Raw genomic sequence first — 16091 nt, 5'->3', positions numbered from 1 at the left:
CCTGAAGGGATTTCAGGGCTTGCCTGTGAAACAAACCCACAGAGAACAGCAGAGTAAACCTCGCGCTTTCAGGTGACACCGTACTTAAGGTGATGTACACACAGCAAGGACCTCTTGGTGCCATTGGCTCCAAGCGGCCGTGTCTGCCACACTCCCAGGGATGGCGGAGTTTATCTGAAAGAGCTCATTTGGTGCATCGGGGTCTGATAATAAATAAGTCACCTTTCCATTCATCTTTCTGGCTAACACAGCCCACATACTATATTTCAAGGTGGCAAGAAGTCAGTCCGTCTGCTGGGAGACACTTCTTGGTAGGTTTTGAAATGAGACAGAGGCAGGCCGGGATGTTCTTGCTCTTAGACAAAGAGAAAGCAGGCAACATTCCTGTATCAGTGGGGTGTGATGGTAGAGATGCACCGACGGAAGGCCAGTTGCCTGCGTTTGGGTAGAATTGTTTCAAGGCACACCTGAAAATGAAAATGGTATTTTACTTCTCAACCATTATACCCTCTACCCCAGAGTGAGGTTACTGTTTGGTTCAGGATTCAGATAGGGTTGAAAACACCCTGTCTTGACTAATTCTGGGTTGAGTAGCTTTTGTTCAGTTTGCTTTAATCAAGGAATGCCTTTTCTTTTTTTTAATGGTTAGAAAGTAGGTAAACTACACAAAACTGGAACCACTAAGGTTTTTGTGCTTGCTTACTATACATGCATCTTGAGGTCCTCACTGTTACCTTTGGCATCAAGCTCCTATTGTGGACCCTGAGCTCTGCATTCCTGATCCCAGGGATCTTGTCAGTCTAATATGTATATGTCTGAGTACTAACTAAGCACCCCTGTTTTCATGTTTTGATATTTCAATAAAGGAGTTAATGGAAGTTAGTAACAGTCATCCAACGTTAGTGCCAGAAGGGACTACACTTCACCATGCTAACAAACTGAACTGCCTCGTGAGGGGTCACGAATCACATGAATTGAAATAGGGACCACTCAGTCAATTGATTAAATATTTCCCTTCCATTATACGCAAAGCAATGTATGTAAAAAACTCTAACCTAAAAATTTCCACAATGGACATCTGATCCTAAAAATGCCATTTTTATGAGGTCTCTTGGAATCTCCCAGGGAAACTAATGTGTGTGTGTGTGTGGTCATCCATATTAAGATATATGTGTGTATATGCGTGCATATGTGTATGTGGCTATCTATTCAGATGTATCTATGTCTATATGTCTACATGCCTTTCTATCTGGGACCCAGAGCTGTCCAGCAACCTCATCTGCTGAAAGTTTGGCCAGGAACAGGGAGGATGCCCAGAACATGTCTGAGCAGCCACGTTGACTGCCAGAATATGCCTGTTCACCACTCACAGGAAGCCCCCCAGGCTCTCCCTCAGATCCTGTTTGCACTAACTTTGGACACAACTCTAATGGATTTGGGTGTGCTAAGCATGGGGCAGAAGCAGCTGCTGGGAAGAAAACTGAAAGAGAACCAATACCTTCTTTGACCAGAAGAAATGAGAGCGGTTCAAAGCAGGCAGAGAACAAAAGCCTATAGTTTAAGGCCACTTCGCTTAAGGAGAGCCAGCTCTCCCCATCTCAAGAGGCTCCAGGGACTGTTCCCGTATCACAGAGAGAGATTGTGGTTTAAGGCCTTGGGAGTGGCTGCTAGTCATTAAGTGAAAGTCAAGTAATGTTTGTGATAGATCCTCTCTTAAAGTTTAGAAGGTTTGCATTCAAAATGGCTCAAACGAAAAATGTTTTGGCACTTAAAGAAGTAAAACCACGGGGAATCTGGGAAAACTCAGGTAGGCAAAATGGCTTCTCCACCCAGCCAGAGAAGGAAAGGAGGCTGTTTAATATATTCTCATGCTCCCAGATTCTGGCCTGCCTTTCTAGCCTGCAACAAGAGAAGGCCTGTTTCTGAAACAGGACATATACCTCACTTGAGTTATCAAGGACACGAAAAATGACATGATACAGAAGTGAAAGTGGATTCCTGGTATAAAATAGTTTGTCATTTTCCTCTTGTATCAGAGCTAATGTCCTCGTGCCCCCAGATTTTAAGTCTTGCTTTTACACACAGGGGAAAACCTCCTTCAAGCCCCATTATCTGTCATTGGAGGCCTGAAGGGTGTGGGGTCCCTTGTGCCATTCTCTGCGGCGCCTAAAGGAGGAGGCATAGTGCTAAGGGGTATGTCAGGTGGGCTGTCCCCTACACCGAGACTTGAAGGGAAGGAGCTATTCCAGAGCCACCCCTCCCCCTACCCCCAGCCACTGCAACAAGTAAGCACTAACAGTGAAAGAAGCTCGTTGTGTGATGTGTCTCTTAGCCCAGAATCCTGAACCTCCTTGGACCACCTACACCTATTTCCTGTCATTAAGACCATGTTGCCTCCAAGACGTTTTCCTCCCCACGCACTTCCCATCTGTGATTCTTCTCTGGTCTCCTTACCTTCTTCTGTTTTGTCTCCCCCCGCCCCAAACTGTGTCCATCTGACTAAGTAGGCTGTTAAATAGCATTAGACAAGCAAGCACACAGGGCAAGCGCTACTCAGATATGCTTCCTGACGCACTCCCACATCCCAGTGGAATTGCACTTCCCAAAAGGTGCATTGGCCGTCACCACTGCACAAAGCGTTCAGGGACAATGTCAAGTTCTTTGCCTGTTTGCCGCCAGCCCACACCTCTAGGCTCAGCTGAATACCATGCTAAATACCAGTCTTTATAAAATACACATTTCACCATAACAACTTGGATATATTTTCTTTTTCCAGTTACACACAGTGTGAAATATGCCATGTACTGCTTGGCTACGCCTTTTTTTTTTTAACAAATGTGTATCTGAAGAAATCATTTGGCATACACCTCCCAGTAACATCACTATAAATAACATGTACGTTGAAAAGAAATTGTATTTCTTAAATCATAGGAACTCGTAGACTTTTATGCAACACATTTAGAGGATTACTGTAATGGCATTTATCCTTAATATGACTTCAGACTATCTCAGTGGAAAAGTCGGCAATAAATAAATGTCTGCCTCAAAGTCTAGGGACTCAGCGTTTTTCATTCGAGGGAGCTGGGTTTAAGAAAACATTGAAATACGCACTTAACTACTCTCTGGTTTTTTTTTAGCATGCACATCTCTGAAAGCCAACAAGAATTCTTCAGAATGCTGGATGAAAAAATTGAAAAGGTAAGAAGTAAAAATAAATTCCTTGTTTCAAGGGAAATATGCTAACTGCCTCATGAGTTAAGGTAATAATGTTCTGGTTTCTGTGTTGCAAAGCTGTTCCTGTAAGAGTATGGGTAGAGAGTTAAAAGAAGCCCCCTCCCCCTGCCACACACACAAAATGTGACTGTGAGAATGTTTAACGTATACCAGAGCATCCAAGATTCTCGGCTTGTTGACCATTAATTAATTAAAGGGTGTAGGGCCAGATAGGGTCTAGCAGTGCTAGTAAGAGCCTTTGCCTAGAGACAGAACATTGCTCTCAGTGCACATTGTCTGCACGTGATGCCTTGCTCTCGCTTCAGACTGCAGGCAAGAAGGTTCTTAGTACCTGCCAGAACTTATGGAATGTCTGCTGTATACCTGACACTGCTCTGAGTTCTCCTACAAACATCGCAAACCTGTTACAGTCAATACCGACCTCAGGGACATGGCTCTGAGACCGGTTTTATCTTCCTTTTACAGACAAGGAAACTAAGGCTCAGAATATTTGAATAACTTACCAAGGTTTGCAAGGCTGGTAGTGGTCCAGTTGGATTTTCAGCCCACATCTGCCTCACTCCAAAGCCGAGACTCCCAAGTTGCTTCTCTAGGAGTGTGTGCGTTTTACAATGACAAGAAGATCTGTGTGGAAAATTGAACCCATACTTAGGATCTCAGAGTGCCATATGCTAATCAACTGAATGAAGTATGGAAGATGGTAACAATTAAAGGCTTACTTGCAGACTTGCAGAATTTAAATGCATCACCGCAGGGGGTGAATTTAAATACTGAAGTTATAAATCTGAGTATTGTCATTTGAAAACCTTGTTCTGAAGAAGAGTACAATCCTAAATTCAGAACATAGCACAACTGTGGTTAAGGCGTCATGGGCCAGTTTTGCCTTTGAATTTTTTCCATGTTTATTTTTATTTTTTACATTTTGTGGCCCTTTTATCTGAGCATTTGTTCACAAATTCCTAAGTTATGATACATATCACTCAATGGAAAATAATGAAGAAGGGCTTAAATTCACCAGTATTTGAGCAGCAGACCCCATTCTGAAATGGACCTCCTTAAAGAATAATTGTATAATCTTCTAATGCACCATTACAAGACCAGCAGATGTTACCAATGTGAAAGGTAGAGATGGGTGATGAATTAAAATGGTACTTTAATGCATAGTATCACTTGGCTATGCATAAATACTGATTTGCATGTAATTTTTTTTTATTATTAGTGAAATCCTGGCTCACATATGACTTTTTAGATTGAAAACTTCATCTGGGAATAATTACCAAGTTTCATGTATTGGTTCAAAACCTGTTCAAGACAAAACCTGACAAAACCTGTGTCAATAGCATTTGTTTTAATAAAGAAAAGCATAAAATAAATATTTCATTCCCACTGTAATGGTGAAGATCTTTTCTTTCTCAGTTTATTTGGATTTTTTTCCTCCACTAGCTTTTTGGCAATAAAAAGATCTTAGTAGTCAGAGTTAGTCTGTAAAAACCAAAACCTGAATAGTAAGTTATCTTTTTAAACAAAATTTACAAACCCTGACAAGGCATTTAAGATGATCTAATCCCTTTCTGGTGTGTTTCCATAATAGAAATTCTACCTCCTTGCACTCACAACTGGAATTCATTGTTTCCATCTGAAATCCGATTTCCCTTTTTCCTTTTGCATCCAGGGTAATGACGTGTCTAACACAACAAAAGCAAAGTGCATAACTTGATCATTTGTTGGATAGAACCGTCCCTGGACAAAGGAACATTTGTAGACTCAACATAAACAGTATTCTCCCTATAAAATACATTTATATCTGAAGAAGAGCTTTTATATAACCTGTGACATGCACCCAGTTCTAGATGTCTAGTGGAATTTTCTGTCTGCTCTGAACCAAGCTTTCCTGTTTCTCCCCTCTTATCTAAAATTCACCCTTCTGAATATTGTGAACATGCTGTTCCATGTACTATTTGACCATTGAGCCTCCAAAGTTAAAATGTACTTCCTTAATATATGCATTTGGCTTAATACAATCCTCACCATATTTTATATAGCCCAAATTGGAAGTTGGGTTCTTACAAATTATTCTCCTGACTTTTCATCATTGTTAGGTATTTCTTTGGTACAAGTTAACATGGGGACAACTAACTATACATGCAACCCAGATCTGTTCTGTAGGTTTCCTAGGGCTGATTTAAAAAAACAAAAAAACTCAGAGCTTCATGCAGAAAATTGGAGTCATTCTAAGAGAGCTTGAGTTTTGAGATTTAATCTCTCTCAAAATGTCCAGAAATTGCTTTTTCTTCCTTAAACTGATAAGAAGTAAAATTGACTGAATGTGGGGAGATTTAAACCTGCTCTTCCTTGATTCTTCTTTTGTATTTATTGAATGTCTGCAGGATGTGGTTTCAATTTACCCTTCAACTCTTGACACCAAAAGAAATCTCTGCTCTCTCAAGATAGATGTAAAAGTACCATTAGAATAAAGAAACTAGGGACGCGTCTGGGTGGCCCAGTTGGTTGAGCCTCCAACGTAGGCTCCAGGCATAATCTTGTGGTTCGTGAGTTCGAGCCCCACATCGGTCTCCACTCTGATGGTACAGAGCCTGCTTGGGATTCTCGCTGTCTCCTTTCTCTCTGCCCCTTCCCCGCTCATGTCTTCTCTCTCTTAAGATGAATAAACTTTAAAAAATAAACTAGGACTATTAGGTGGTATAATATTTCTAGTGAAACTTAAATTTGGACTGCTCTCATTCAGAGGTGATCATGGTGCCGAGGTGCAGTTTACCTTTGCACCGCAGCTGGACCAGCATTTTCTAAGTAGTGGTGGCAAAGAGAAGAAAGTTGCAAAAATACATTTAAAAAAGCTAACTTGGGACACCTGGGTGGCTCAGTCGGTTAAGCATCCAACTTGAGCTTAGGTCATGATCTCATCGTGCCTTGAGTTCAAGCTGAACCCACATCGGACTCTCTGCCATCAGCACACAATTGTCACTATGAGCCAGGTCCTCCTGTTCTGAACACAGGTGTCTGTGGGGTCAGTTATTAAAACTTGAGGTCCGTTAACCAGGCAATCAGGACAGCTTCTTGGACACTTGGTACCATTTCAGGTGCTCTGGTGGTGTGTAGGAGGCCAGGACGCTGAGCTCCATCTGGAGATAACCAAGGGAGAGCTTTTGACAGAGAGCAGGGAGAGTTCCAAAGAGCTCTGCTTGATTGATTTACTTTTGCATTTCCTTTTTGGAGAGTAAAAATCCTCTGAAACAACAGGGGCACCTCATTTGTTTTTACCTCATTATTTTTTACACGGATATCTAACTGATTCCATTGGAATCTATAGTTGTTTTGCCTGACAGTTCACAGACTCCTGAACCTTATGTGAAGTGGTGATGTTTGTCTAATTTTGCAACTTAGAGAAAATGACAGTTTACTGCAGAGCAAGGTAATGATTTTAAATTCTAGTTTTTCATTGTATTTAGAGGAGAAAGAAGGTATCTAGATTATTAAAAGTTGGCCCCATGGAGGAGATTCTGAGTATACTACCAAATACAGATCACATAAGATTTTAAGATATGCTTTCTTCTATACATTTGGGTTTAATTGTTAGAAGCAAAACAAGTAAATACATGTATTCATAGGAATTATAGTATCTTCTCTAGGCAAAAACAAGTATATATATTTGCTTTATGAGGATATAAGAATAGCTGATGACCAAGAAGTCTGTTGCCCCCCCCCCCCCGCCCGCGAGACACCTCTGGGTGTCTATGTAATATATATACACACACACACACACATATATATATATATATATATATATATATATATAATTTATTTATTTTGACAGAGAGCAAGAGAGAGTGGGGGAAGAGCAGAGAGAGGGAGAGAGAGAGAAAATCCCAAGCAGGCCCTGCACTGTCAGTGCAGACCCAGATGCGGGCTCAGACTCACAAACCATGGGTTCGTGACCTAAGCTGAAGTCAGACGCTTAACCGACTGAGCCACCCAGGCGCACTAACACCTTTATATTAAATAAAGAATATCTCAGTACAGTACCACATGCATCTGGTTAGTTTTTCTCAAGCAAAATTGTAAACTATTTTGGTGGTGAGTATCTTTTTGGAATCTGGTAAAAGTGATAAAGAGTCTCCCTATAAAAATGTACATTAGTGGTGCCTGGGTGGCTCAGTTGGTTAAGCATCAGACTCTTGATTTCGACTCAGGTCATGATCTCACAGTTGGTGAGATTGAGCCCCATGTTGGGCTCTGTGCTGGCAGCATGGAGCCTGCTTGGGAGTCTGGCTCTCCCCGTCCCCTATGCACACACACACACTCGCTCTCTCCTCTCTCTCTCAGAATAAACGTCTTTTTTTTAATGCACATGATATCATATACACTAATTTCTTAAGTCAAATGTCAGAGTTGTGTAGCTCCCTGGAGCCTATCCCTGGGCCCCAGGCCAAGAACCTGTGGATTTCTTTATGATGCATATGATTGATGTGCTTCCCTCAAATCCGGGGCCCATTTGCACCCTTGAACCTTATCAGCAATGATCCATATAGACGTCTGGTTTTAAAGATTAGAAGACTAGGGCTCCTAGGTCGCTCAGTCAGTTGAGCATCCAACTTTGGCTCAAGTCATGATCTCACAGTTTGTGAGTTCGAGCCCCACGTCAGGCTCTGGGTGGACAGCTCAGACCCTGGAGCCTGCTTCAAGTTCTGTGTCTCCCTCTCTCTGCCCCTTCCCTGATCATGCTCTCTCTCTCTCTTTCTCTCTCTCTCTCTCTCTCTTTCTCTCTCTCTCTCAAAATAAATAAACATTAAATTTTTTTTTAATTTAAAGATTAGAAAACTGAGTGCAGATAATTCCCATGCAAAGCCATTCTCCTTTTTTTCGTACTTTTCCTTCCTTCTTCTCAAAAGTAGCTGAAAGTACTTCACCCCCAAGGCTGAGCCACCAGCATACCTAGTGTGTCATCTCACTTATTCCTGTGTGAGCTTGAGACTACCACCGTTGACTGGCACTATTCATTGTAGCATTTTCAGGAAATGTCTGAGAAAGAACAGTCTGGGATTTAAAGTCAGCTGATTTTAAAAGATGTTCATCTGTAAACCTGTACATCTTTTATTAAAAAGGCATTCACACTTAGAAAATGTTTGCATTCCTGGAGTGGCCTGATTCCCTTGGCCCCAAAACTAACCTAGTTGGTAAGAGAGCAGGTCTGCATTTATCAATTTATTCCAGGGCTCCTCCTCTTAATATTAACATCAGCTCAGTGTGAACCATGTCTTGATCAGAAGGTGTTTGCTTTTCACCCGGTGAAGACAGGGTCGGGCTTGTAATTACAAACTCTGAGTGGACTGTGTGACCTCACAGCTGCTGTAGAATCACATACAATGTTTGAGAGGCGCAGCTGATGACAGGTTTTACTCCTTGGTGGTGGGTTTGAGGGCCTCCTCAGTGCCCACTAGTTGAGAAACATGGGACTGTTGTCTCCAATCCTCAGGAATGTGGCACAGCCTGCCCGTGTGTGCAGAGGAAATCATAGGGTGTACCTCCCTTCTCGCTTTCTCTTCTGGTAACAACCAAGACCCTCAACAGCCCTCAACACTGCCGGAGAGGCCCTTGCTGGCATGTATACTTTGGAAGTGGGCTGGGCTGCCAGTAGCATTTCAGTAAGCAATTTCTTGCTCCATGCCAAGCATAGTGTGGCCTTGCTTTTGCTAATAACCAGACCCTTCCTTGTGTTTCCTTTCCCTTCATCCCTCTGCCTCTTCTGCTCTCTCTCCTGTATGTACCTTTCCTCATACATCAGCCAATGTAAAGCTGTAATTACAAGGGTAAGGATGTGACTCAGTCCTGTTTTGTTTTTCTCCATACTGAAGAGTCGTGCTGATGATGTTGGTGTAGGAACCACTGGCAAAGGGTGCTCACGCTCTGGGCTCCCATCCTAGCGCTCCCAGGTAGCTGAGAGTAATAGACGGTGCAGCCAAGGAAGAGAAGGGAGGCGACAGATCTGGAAGACATGCAGCACACACAGTCTCTGCTCACTTTCTTTTCTCCGGAGGGCTTGATGTTCAGAGAGTTCTTGAGGTGCTGTCGGCCTGGCTCTTTAGGGAGCAGCCGAGGAGAAGAGTTCAGAGTCCAGAACAGCGTAGTACAGGAATGCAAATAAGAACCATTCCATTTTAATGAATGAAGTGTGGCCAGCAGTGCTCCGAACCCCACGGTAATGTGGGGCACGATCCGTGGATGGTGTCATGTTGCTGTGGGTGCAGTACTTAGGCCAGGGGAGGTACCATTCAGAACAGAAAGATGGTGACACTGGTGTGTGTCATTCCCTTGTGCCCATTCGGTTTCTCCTTCCTGTCCTCTTCTCAGGCTGTTTCCCTTCCTCTCCGTGGCCCTTCCACTCACTGCGTTCAGCCGCCGCGGGCATTGTCCTAGCCCTACAGAGAGTTTGCTGAGATAGAGAGGGTGCCAACCTCTATGACTGCTGCTTTTTTGTGTACGAGTCTCTAAAAGGACTCAAAGAATTAAACAGGGAGTTTCCTTAGGATAAGAATTGGGTCTCATTTGTCTTTGTTTCTTCAGAACCTAGCACAGGGCCTCGGACTGAACAGATACTTACTAATCTTGTTGAATGAGAGAGAGCATGGCACAAATAAGACAAGTGGGCTTAGCAGAAGTGAAAGCCTACGAAGGAAGGAGGTGTGGTCAGGCAGACTCCTCCAGCAGAGGGCTCAGCAAGATTGGAAGTGTTCTTAACAAAGAACAGCAGAGCAGGTAGACAGCGGGGACAGTGCCAAGACCTGGACTGAGAGAGGTCGAGGAACGAAGCAGCACCAGGTAAGAGAAAGAACCTGTGCTTCCAATCTGGGCCAGATCTGAGGGCCACCTCTAGTCTTAGCTGTGTGACCCCAGGCTAATTGTTTAACCTTTCTGATCCTCTGGTTCGCCACCAAACAAATTTGCATAATAATACCAACTTGTCTGGGAAATTCAAGATCATTCACCAAAGAGTCTCTAGCAGAGAGTTTGAAATGCGCTAGCTCTTATTTTGGTTGAAGTTGTTTGTATCCTCATCATCAAGGCTATTTGTTGAAATTGAGGGGGGTTGCGAGGGGGCTAAACCTGAAACTAAAAATGCAGAATTTAACAGCTTGAATCTCCCTTGAGCAAAAGTGCCTGCCTGTGGTAGAGATGTCTCTCCTTGTAGGTAGAGTGTTAGTGCACTCTCCAGTGCACTGACTGGCCTGCCTCCTGTGGTATATACATGTTAAGGAATTAGATTCATGTGAACATTTTTAGAGCCATTAAATAGCCTCGTGCTAGCTTCTGAGCTGTGATTACAGAATGAGTCAGTGAGTCAGTGGCCTGGGTACAGCTGGATCCCTATATATATTTTTCATGTCTGGAAGTTTCCTTCTTTTTTAACTCTTACAGATTTTTTAAAAACTTGCTTTTGCAAATAGTAATACCTGCCACAAAATGCTTGTGATAGCAACAAAAGCTACAACAAGTTAGTTAAAGGGGTCTCCCCAGAAATCATTAAAATGATAAGATTGACTTCTCTTGATTCATTTGATGAGCATATCTGGGATGTGTTCTCTGGATCCAGAAATGAGTCAGGGGCCAGTAGGAGGTGCATAATTTAAAAGTTGGATTCTTGCCTTTAGGGAACTTCTAGAAGCATAAAATTTCAAGTTAAGAGGAACTTTAGATTGCCCCCAACTCTTTAAAATTCCCACTAGTATTATGAACCCTCTGTAGCAAAGAATGACATATGTCCATTTATATCATTTGGGAAAGAATTATGAAGCATATTATGTTCTGTATATTTCTTGAAAGTTTTATTCTGAGATAATCTTGTCATTTATGGATATTTATTCCTCTCTTTGAAGTTCTGTTGAGTGGAAACATATTCTGTTTCATTCCTAGAGAAGGCATTCTTGGAGCAGGCAATTCTAGATTACCCTCATTTAATCCCATTTCCCTAAACAGATTCAAAAGAGGAATACCAAAATCCTTTAAACTCATATTCCCAAAATTAGTTGCTGGAGGTTTGGAGATATTTAATCATACCCTGCCTCCATTCTGGGTTCTTAACAAACTGAAAATAGGCACAAGGATCCAGGTAATTATCATGGATCAGTGCCCCCCTTATGAATGACCCTCATAATCCCCAAATCCAGACCTTGTAGTGAACTAGTTTGGAATATATTTCCTTTATATTTTATTTATTTATTTTGAGAGAGAGAGAGAAAGAGAGAGAATCCCAAGCAGGCTTCATGCTATCAGTGCAGACCCTGATGTGGGGCTCAAACCCACAAACTGTGAGATCATGACCTGAGCCAAAACCAAGAGTCAACCGACTGAGCCACCCAGGCACCCCTAGAATATAATTGTAACACTTAAAACATTGAAAGGATCTGTAGCTGGAATATATAAAGAAGTACAATTAATACAAACCAATAAAAAACATCAATTAAACCTCTGGGTCTGCATGCTTGAAATTATTTTTACATCTGTACAATAAAGTTCACTGCAGCATTCTGTGTTTGATAGCAAAAAGAAAGAATGAATGAACTGGAAGCAGCCTAAGTGTCCACCTCTAGAAGAATGAATAGACTGAACTGTAGGAATCTACAGTGCAATATTATACAGCAGTTCAAAAGAAATGAATCAGGTATATATATGGACTGATAGATTTGAAACCATATTATTTTATTTTATTTTATTTTATTTTATTTTATTTTATTTTATTTTATTTTATTTTTTAAATTTACATCCAAGTTAGCATATAGTGCAATAGTGATTTCAGGAGTAGATTCCTTAATGCCCCTTATCCATTTAGCCCATCCCCCCTCCCACAACCCCTCTGATAATCCTCTGTTTGTTCTCTGTATTTAACAGTCTCTTATGTTTTGTCCCCCTCCCTGTTTTTGGATTATTTTTGCTTCCCTTCCCTTGTGTTCATATGTTCTGTGTCTTAAAGTCCTCATATGAGTGAAGTCATATGATATTTGACTTTCTTTGACTGACTAATTTCACTTAGCATAAAATACCCTCTAGTTCCACCCACGTAGTTGCAAATGGCAAGATTTCATTCTTTTTGGTTGCCGAGTAATACTCCATTGTATATATATACCACGTCTTCTTTATCCATTCATCCATCGATGGACATTTGGGCTCTTTCCATACTTTGGCTATTGTGGATAGTGCTGCCATAAACATTGGGGTGCATGTGTCCCTTTGAAACAGCATACCTGTACCCCTTGAATAAATACCTAGTAGCGCAATTGCTGGGTTGTAGGGTAGTTCTGTTTTTAATTTTTTGAGGAGCCTCCATACTGTTTTCCAGAGTGGCTGCATCAGTTTGCATTCCCACAAGCAGTGCAAAAGAGATCCTCTTTCTCCACATCCTCGCCAACATCTGTTGTTGCCTGAGTTGTTAATGTTAGCCATTCTGACAGGTGTGAGGTGGTATCTCATTGTGATATCTCATTTGATTTGTATTTCCCTGATGAGTGATGTTGGGCATTTTTTCATGTGTCGGTTGGCCATCTGGATGTCTTCCTTAGAGAAGTGTCTATTCTTCGCCCATTTCTTCACTGGATTGTTTGTTTTTTGGGTGTTGAGTTTGGTAAGTTCTTTATAGATTTTGGGTACTAACCCTTTATCTGATATGTCGTTTGCAAATATCTTCTCCCATTCTGTCGGTTGCCTTTTAGTTTTGCTGATTGTTTCCTTCACTGTGCAGAAGCTTTTTATTTTGATGAGGTCCCAGTAGTTCTTTTTTGCTTTTGTTTCCCTTGCCTTTGGAGATGTGTTGCATAACAAGTTGCTGCGGCCAAGATCAAAGAGGTTTTTACCTGCTTTCTCCTCAAGGATTTTGATGGCTTCCTTTCTTACATTGAGGTCTTTCATCCATTTTGAGTTTATTTTTGTGTCTGGTGTAAGAAAGTGGTCCAGGTTCATTCTTCTGCATGTTGCTGTCCAGTTTTCCCAGCACCACTTGCTGAAGAGACTGTCTTTATTCCACTGGATAGTCTTTCCTGCTTTGTCAAAGATTAGTTGCCCATATGTTTGTGGGTCCATTTCTGGGTTCTCTATTTTGTTCCATTGATCTGAGTGTCTGTTTTTGTGCCAGTATGAAACCGTATTATTAAGTGAACAGAGGAATATGCAGAATGATGAAAATGGTATGATATGATGCCAATTTAAAAATGTAAAAATAAAGGTGCCTGGGTGGCTCAGTCGGTTAAGCATCTGACTCGTGATTTCATCTTAGGTCATGATATCGCAGTTTGTGGGTTTGAGCTCTGAATCAGGCTCTGTGCTGACATCCCGGAACCTGCTTGGGATTCTCTCTCTGCCCCTCCCCTGCTCACACTCTCTCCCTCAAAAATAAATAAACTTTAACCAAAAAAAAAGTGAAAATACCGTATGTTGTTCATAGATGGGCATTAAGCAAGTATTTATGAAGCACCAGCTATATACCATGTAGTGATACACACACACACACACACACACACACACGGTGTGTATGCACACATTAGTATGGTATATTTTTACATGATATATTTACAACTGGAATGTATTTACATCTGTTATATGTTTAAACATACATATACATATAAAGTATAATTTATTTGATATAGTAGGAATATGATATGAACACTAGAGTATCAGAAATGGGCTGGAAGAACACATACTACTCCCATGACTCTGCTTGCCCCTGGGGATGGGGAAGGAACCCAGGACTGGGTGGCACTTCCATCGGGGAGGGTGGGAGCCAGCAGCAAATGTCACAAAATATCACTGCTTCTTTTTTTTTTAATTTTTTTTAATGTTTTATTTATTTTTGAGACAGAGAGAGACAGAGCATGAGCAGGGGAGGGGCAGAGAGACAAGGAGACACAGAATCCGAAGCAGGCTCCAGGCTGTCAGCACAGAGCCTGACGCAGGGCTCGAACCCACAAACCGTGAAATCATGACCTGAGCCGAAGTTGGACACTCAATCGACTGAGCCACCCAGGCGCCCCAAAATATCACTGCTTCTTATGTCCACATGATAGAAATACAGTGTTTGTTACATTCTTTGTCCTTTAAATTTCTCAAAATGAAGAGAAGCCTATGAAAACAGGAATATGTGACAAAACATGTGGTGGAAAAAAGTCTGATTACATGCTGGTCACTGGCCTTGCTCACATCTTCCACTGCATCCCAGCGGAAGAAAAGCTTCAAGAAGCACTAAGATCCAGGCACCAAGCAATGCTCTAAGTCACCTGAAATGCTCCTGGTTTAGACTTCAGTTGACATCACTACTTCCAAGGATTCTGATAGTTATGATCAGAGATGCAGTTGACTTCTGTTCATGGTTTTGCTTATTGGCCAATTGGCCAAATGTGTGATAATCTTTAATTTAATCAGAGCTTTGCATCAGGCTAAAAAGTCCCTACAAATCCAGTCAGTTCTGCTTGCCCCCGTCTGTCATGTGTCCTGTGGGCCTCCTTCAGTTGTCATCCTTGCAAAAGGCTCATTCCCAAGAAATGCATTAGGTTCATCACGCCAGTGGGACCCTCAGGATCCATAATGAAGTCCCAAGGACCCTGCTTTTCCTTCTCTTTCAGGGTGCAGCTCGGCCACCTTAGCCATGTCCTAAATGAGGAGGGAAGCCACACAGACATGTTCTCCCCATCCCTGGGCCCAGGACACCCATTCCTCATTGTCTGCTCATATCTGGCTAATCCACTCTTTTCCGCCTTTTATAGGCAGGGACCTCCCATCAGTAGCCGTGGTTCCCTTCCTGGCCAAATGCATGTGCTTCCTATTCTGAAAGCAAAGAGAAAGGGAAGGGGTGGTGAGCACTGATCCAACAAATAAGGTCGCTCCTCTCTGTAGGGAGGAAGGAAAGGAACCCACCTTTCACACTCTCTCTCGTCTTCTAGCTTGTGAGCAGTAACAGGCAAACATCCTCCACTCTCTCCATCTGTGGCTGACTGGGTCAGTCACCATCACCATCCATAGGGCCTCGGGGGTGAGACAGTTGGGGGCGGGGGGCATGATGCGGCCCAGCAAGAGAGCTCAGTCCCATCTGACTCCTTCAGACTGTTCTCAGTTAAAAGCTGTAAGGAAAGGAAGTGGGTGCTTAGTCTCCCCAAATCCCCAGCCATGTTCAATGTACATTCTGGGGTATAAGCGATTAGTTCTGAACAGAGAGCTCTAAAGAGTTTGTCTGGAAGACACATCTCTGTCAAGAGGCATAAGGATTGAAATCCCAAACTTGCTAAAGCAATTGTCCTCAAGGAAGTGAACCCTAGAGAAGCCATGAGGCTTTATGTCCTAGAAGAAGTGAACCTTAGAGGGGACCCATGAGGCTCAATCTACCAAATAGGTTGTCCTGGCCTGGAGGTGAGGGGATGGTATTCTAATCTTAACTCTTACAGGGGAGCCTGGGTGGCTCAATCAGTTGAGCATACGACTTTGGCTCAGGTCATGATCTCATGGTCGATGAGTTTGAACCCCGTGTTGGGCTCTGTTGACAGCTCAGAACCTGGAGCCTACTTCGGATTCTGTGTCTCCTTCTCTCTGCAACTCCCCTGCTCTCACTCTCTCTCTCACTCTCTCTCTCTCTCTCTTTTTTCTTTCTCTCTCTCAAAAAAAAATATACATTAAAAAAAACTTAACGCTTACACCTGAGAATAGACTAAGACATCCCTTTGAATTAAGTCCATCAAATGGCCTGGAAATCTTCCACAAAGAATTCCACAAAAATTTGTTATATCTATTTATCATTAGAAGAAATCAGTTAAAACAGGAAAAAATTTTACAAGATAACATTAAGTGGAAAAAAAAACAAAAAAAGA

At 42.2% G+C, this 16091-nt stretch overlaps 1 protein-coding gene across 1 annotated transcript in view; it reads left to right on the top strand.

Moving 5' to 3' along the window:
* CF1H1orf21 (chromosome F1 C1orf21 homolog) overlaps positions 1-16091 on the top strand; it is a 146191-nt gene that overhangs the window by 119357 nt on the left and 10743 nt on the right. Inside the window, exon 4 of the mRNA XM_003999255.6 lies at positions 3138-3198. Within this exon, the coding sequence (XP_003999304.1) occupies positions 3138-3198 (61 nt within the window). The remainder of the gene's footprint in view (positions 1-3137; positions 3199-16091) is intronic.

Source organism: Felis catus, chromosome F1 (assembly GCF_018350175.1).
Source record: "Felis catus isolate Fca126 chromosome F1, F.catus_Fca126_mat1.0, whole genome shotgun sequence".
NCBI classification, from domain to species: Eukaryota; Metazoa; Chordata; class Mammalia; order Carnivora; family Felidae; genus Felis; species Felis catus.
This window is presented reverse-complemented; position numbering and strand designations above follow the sequence as displayed.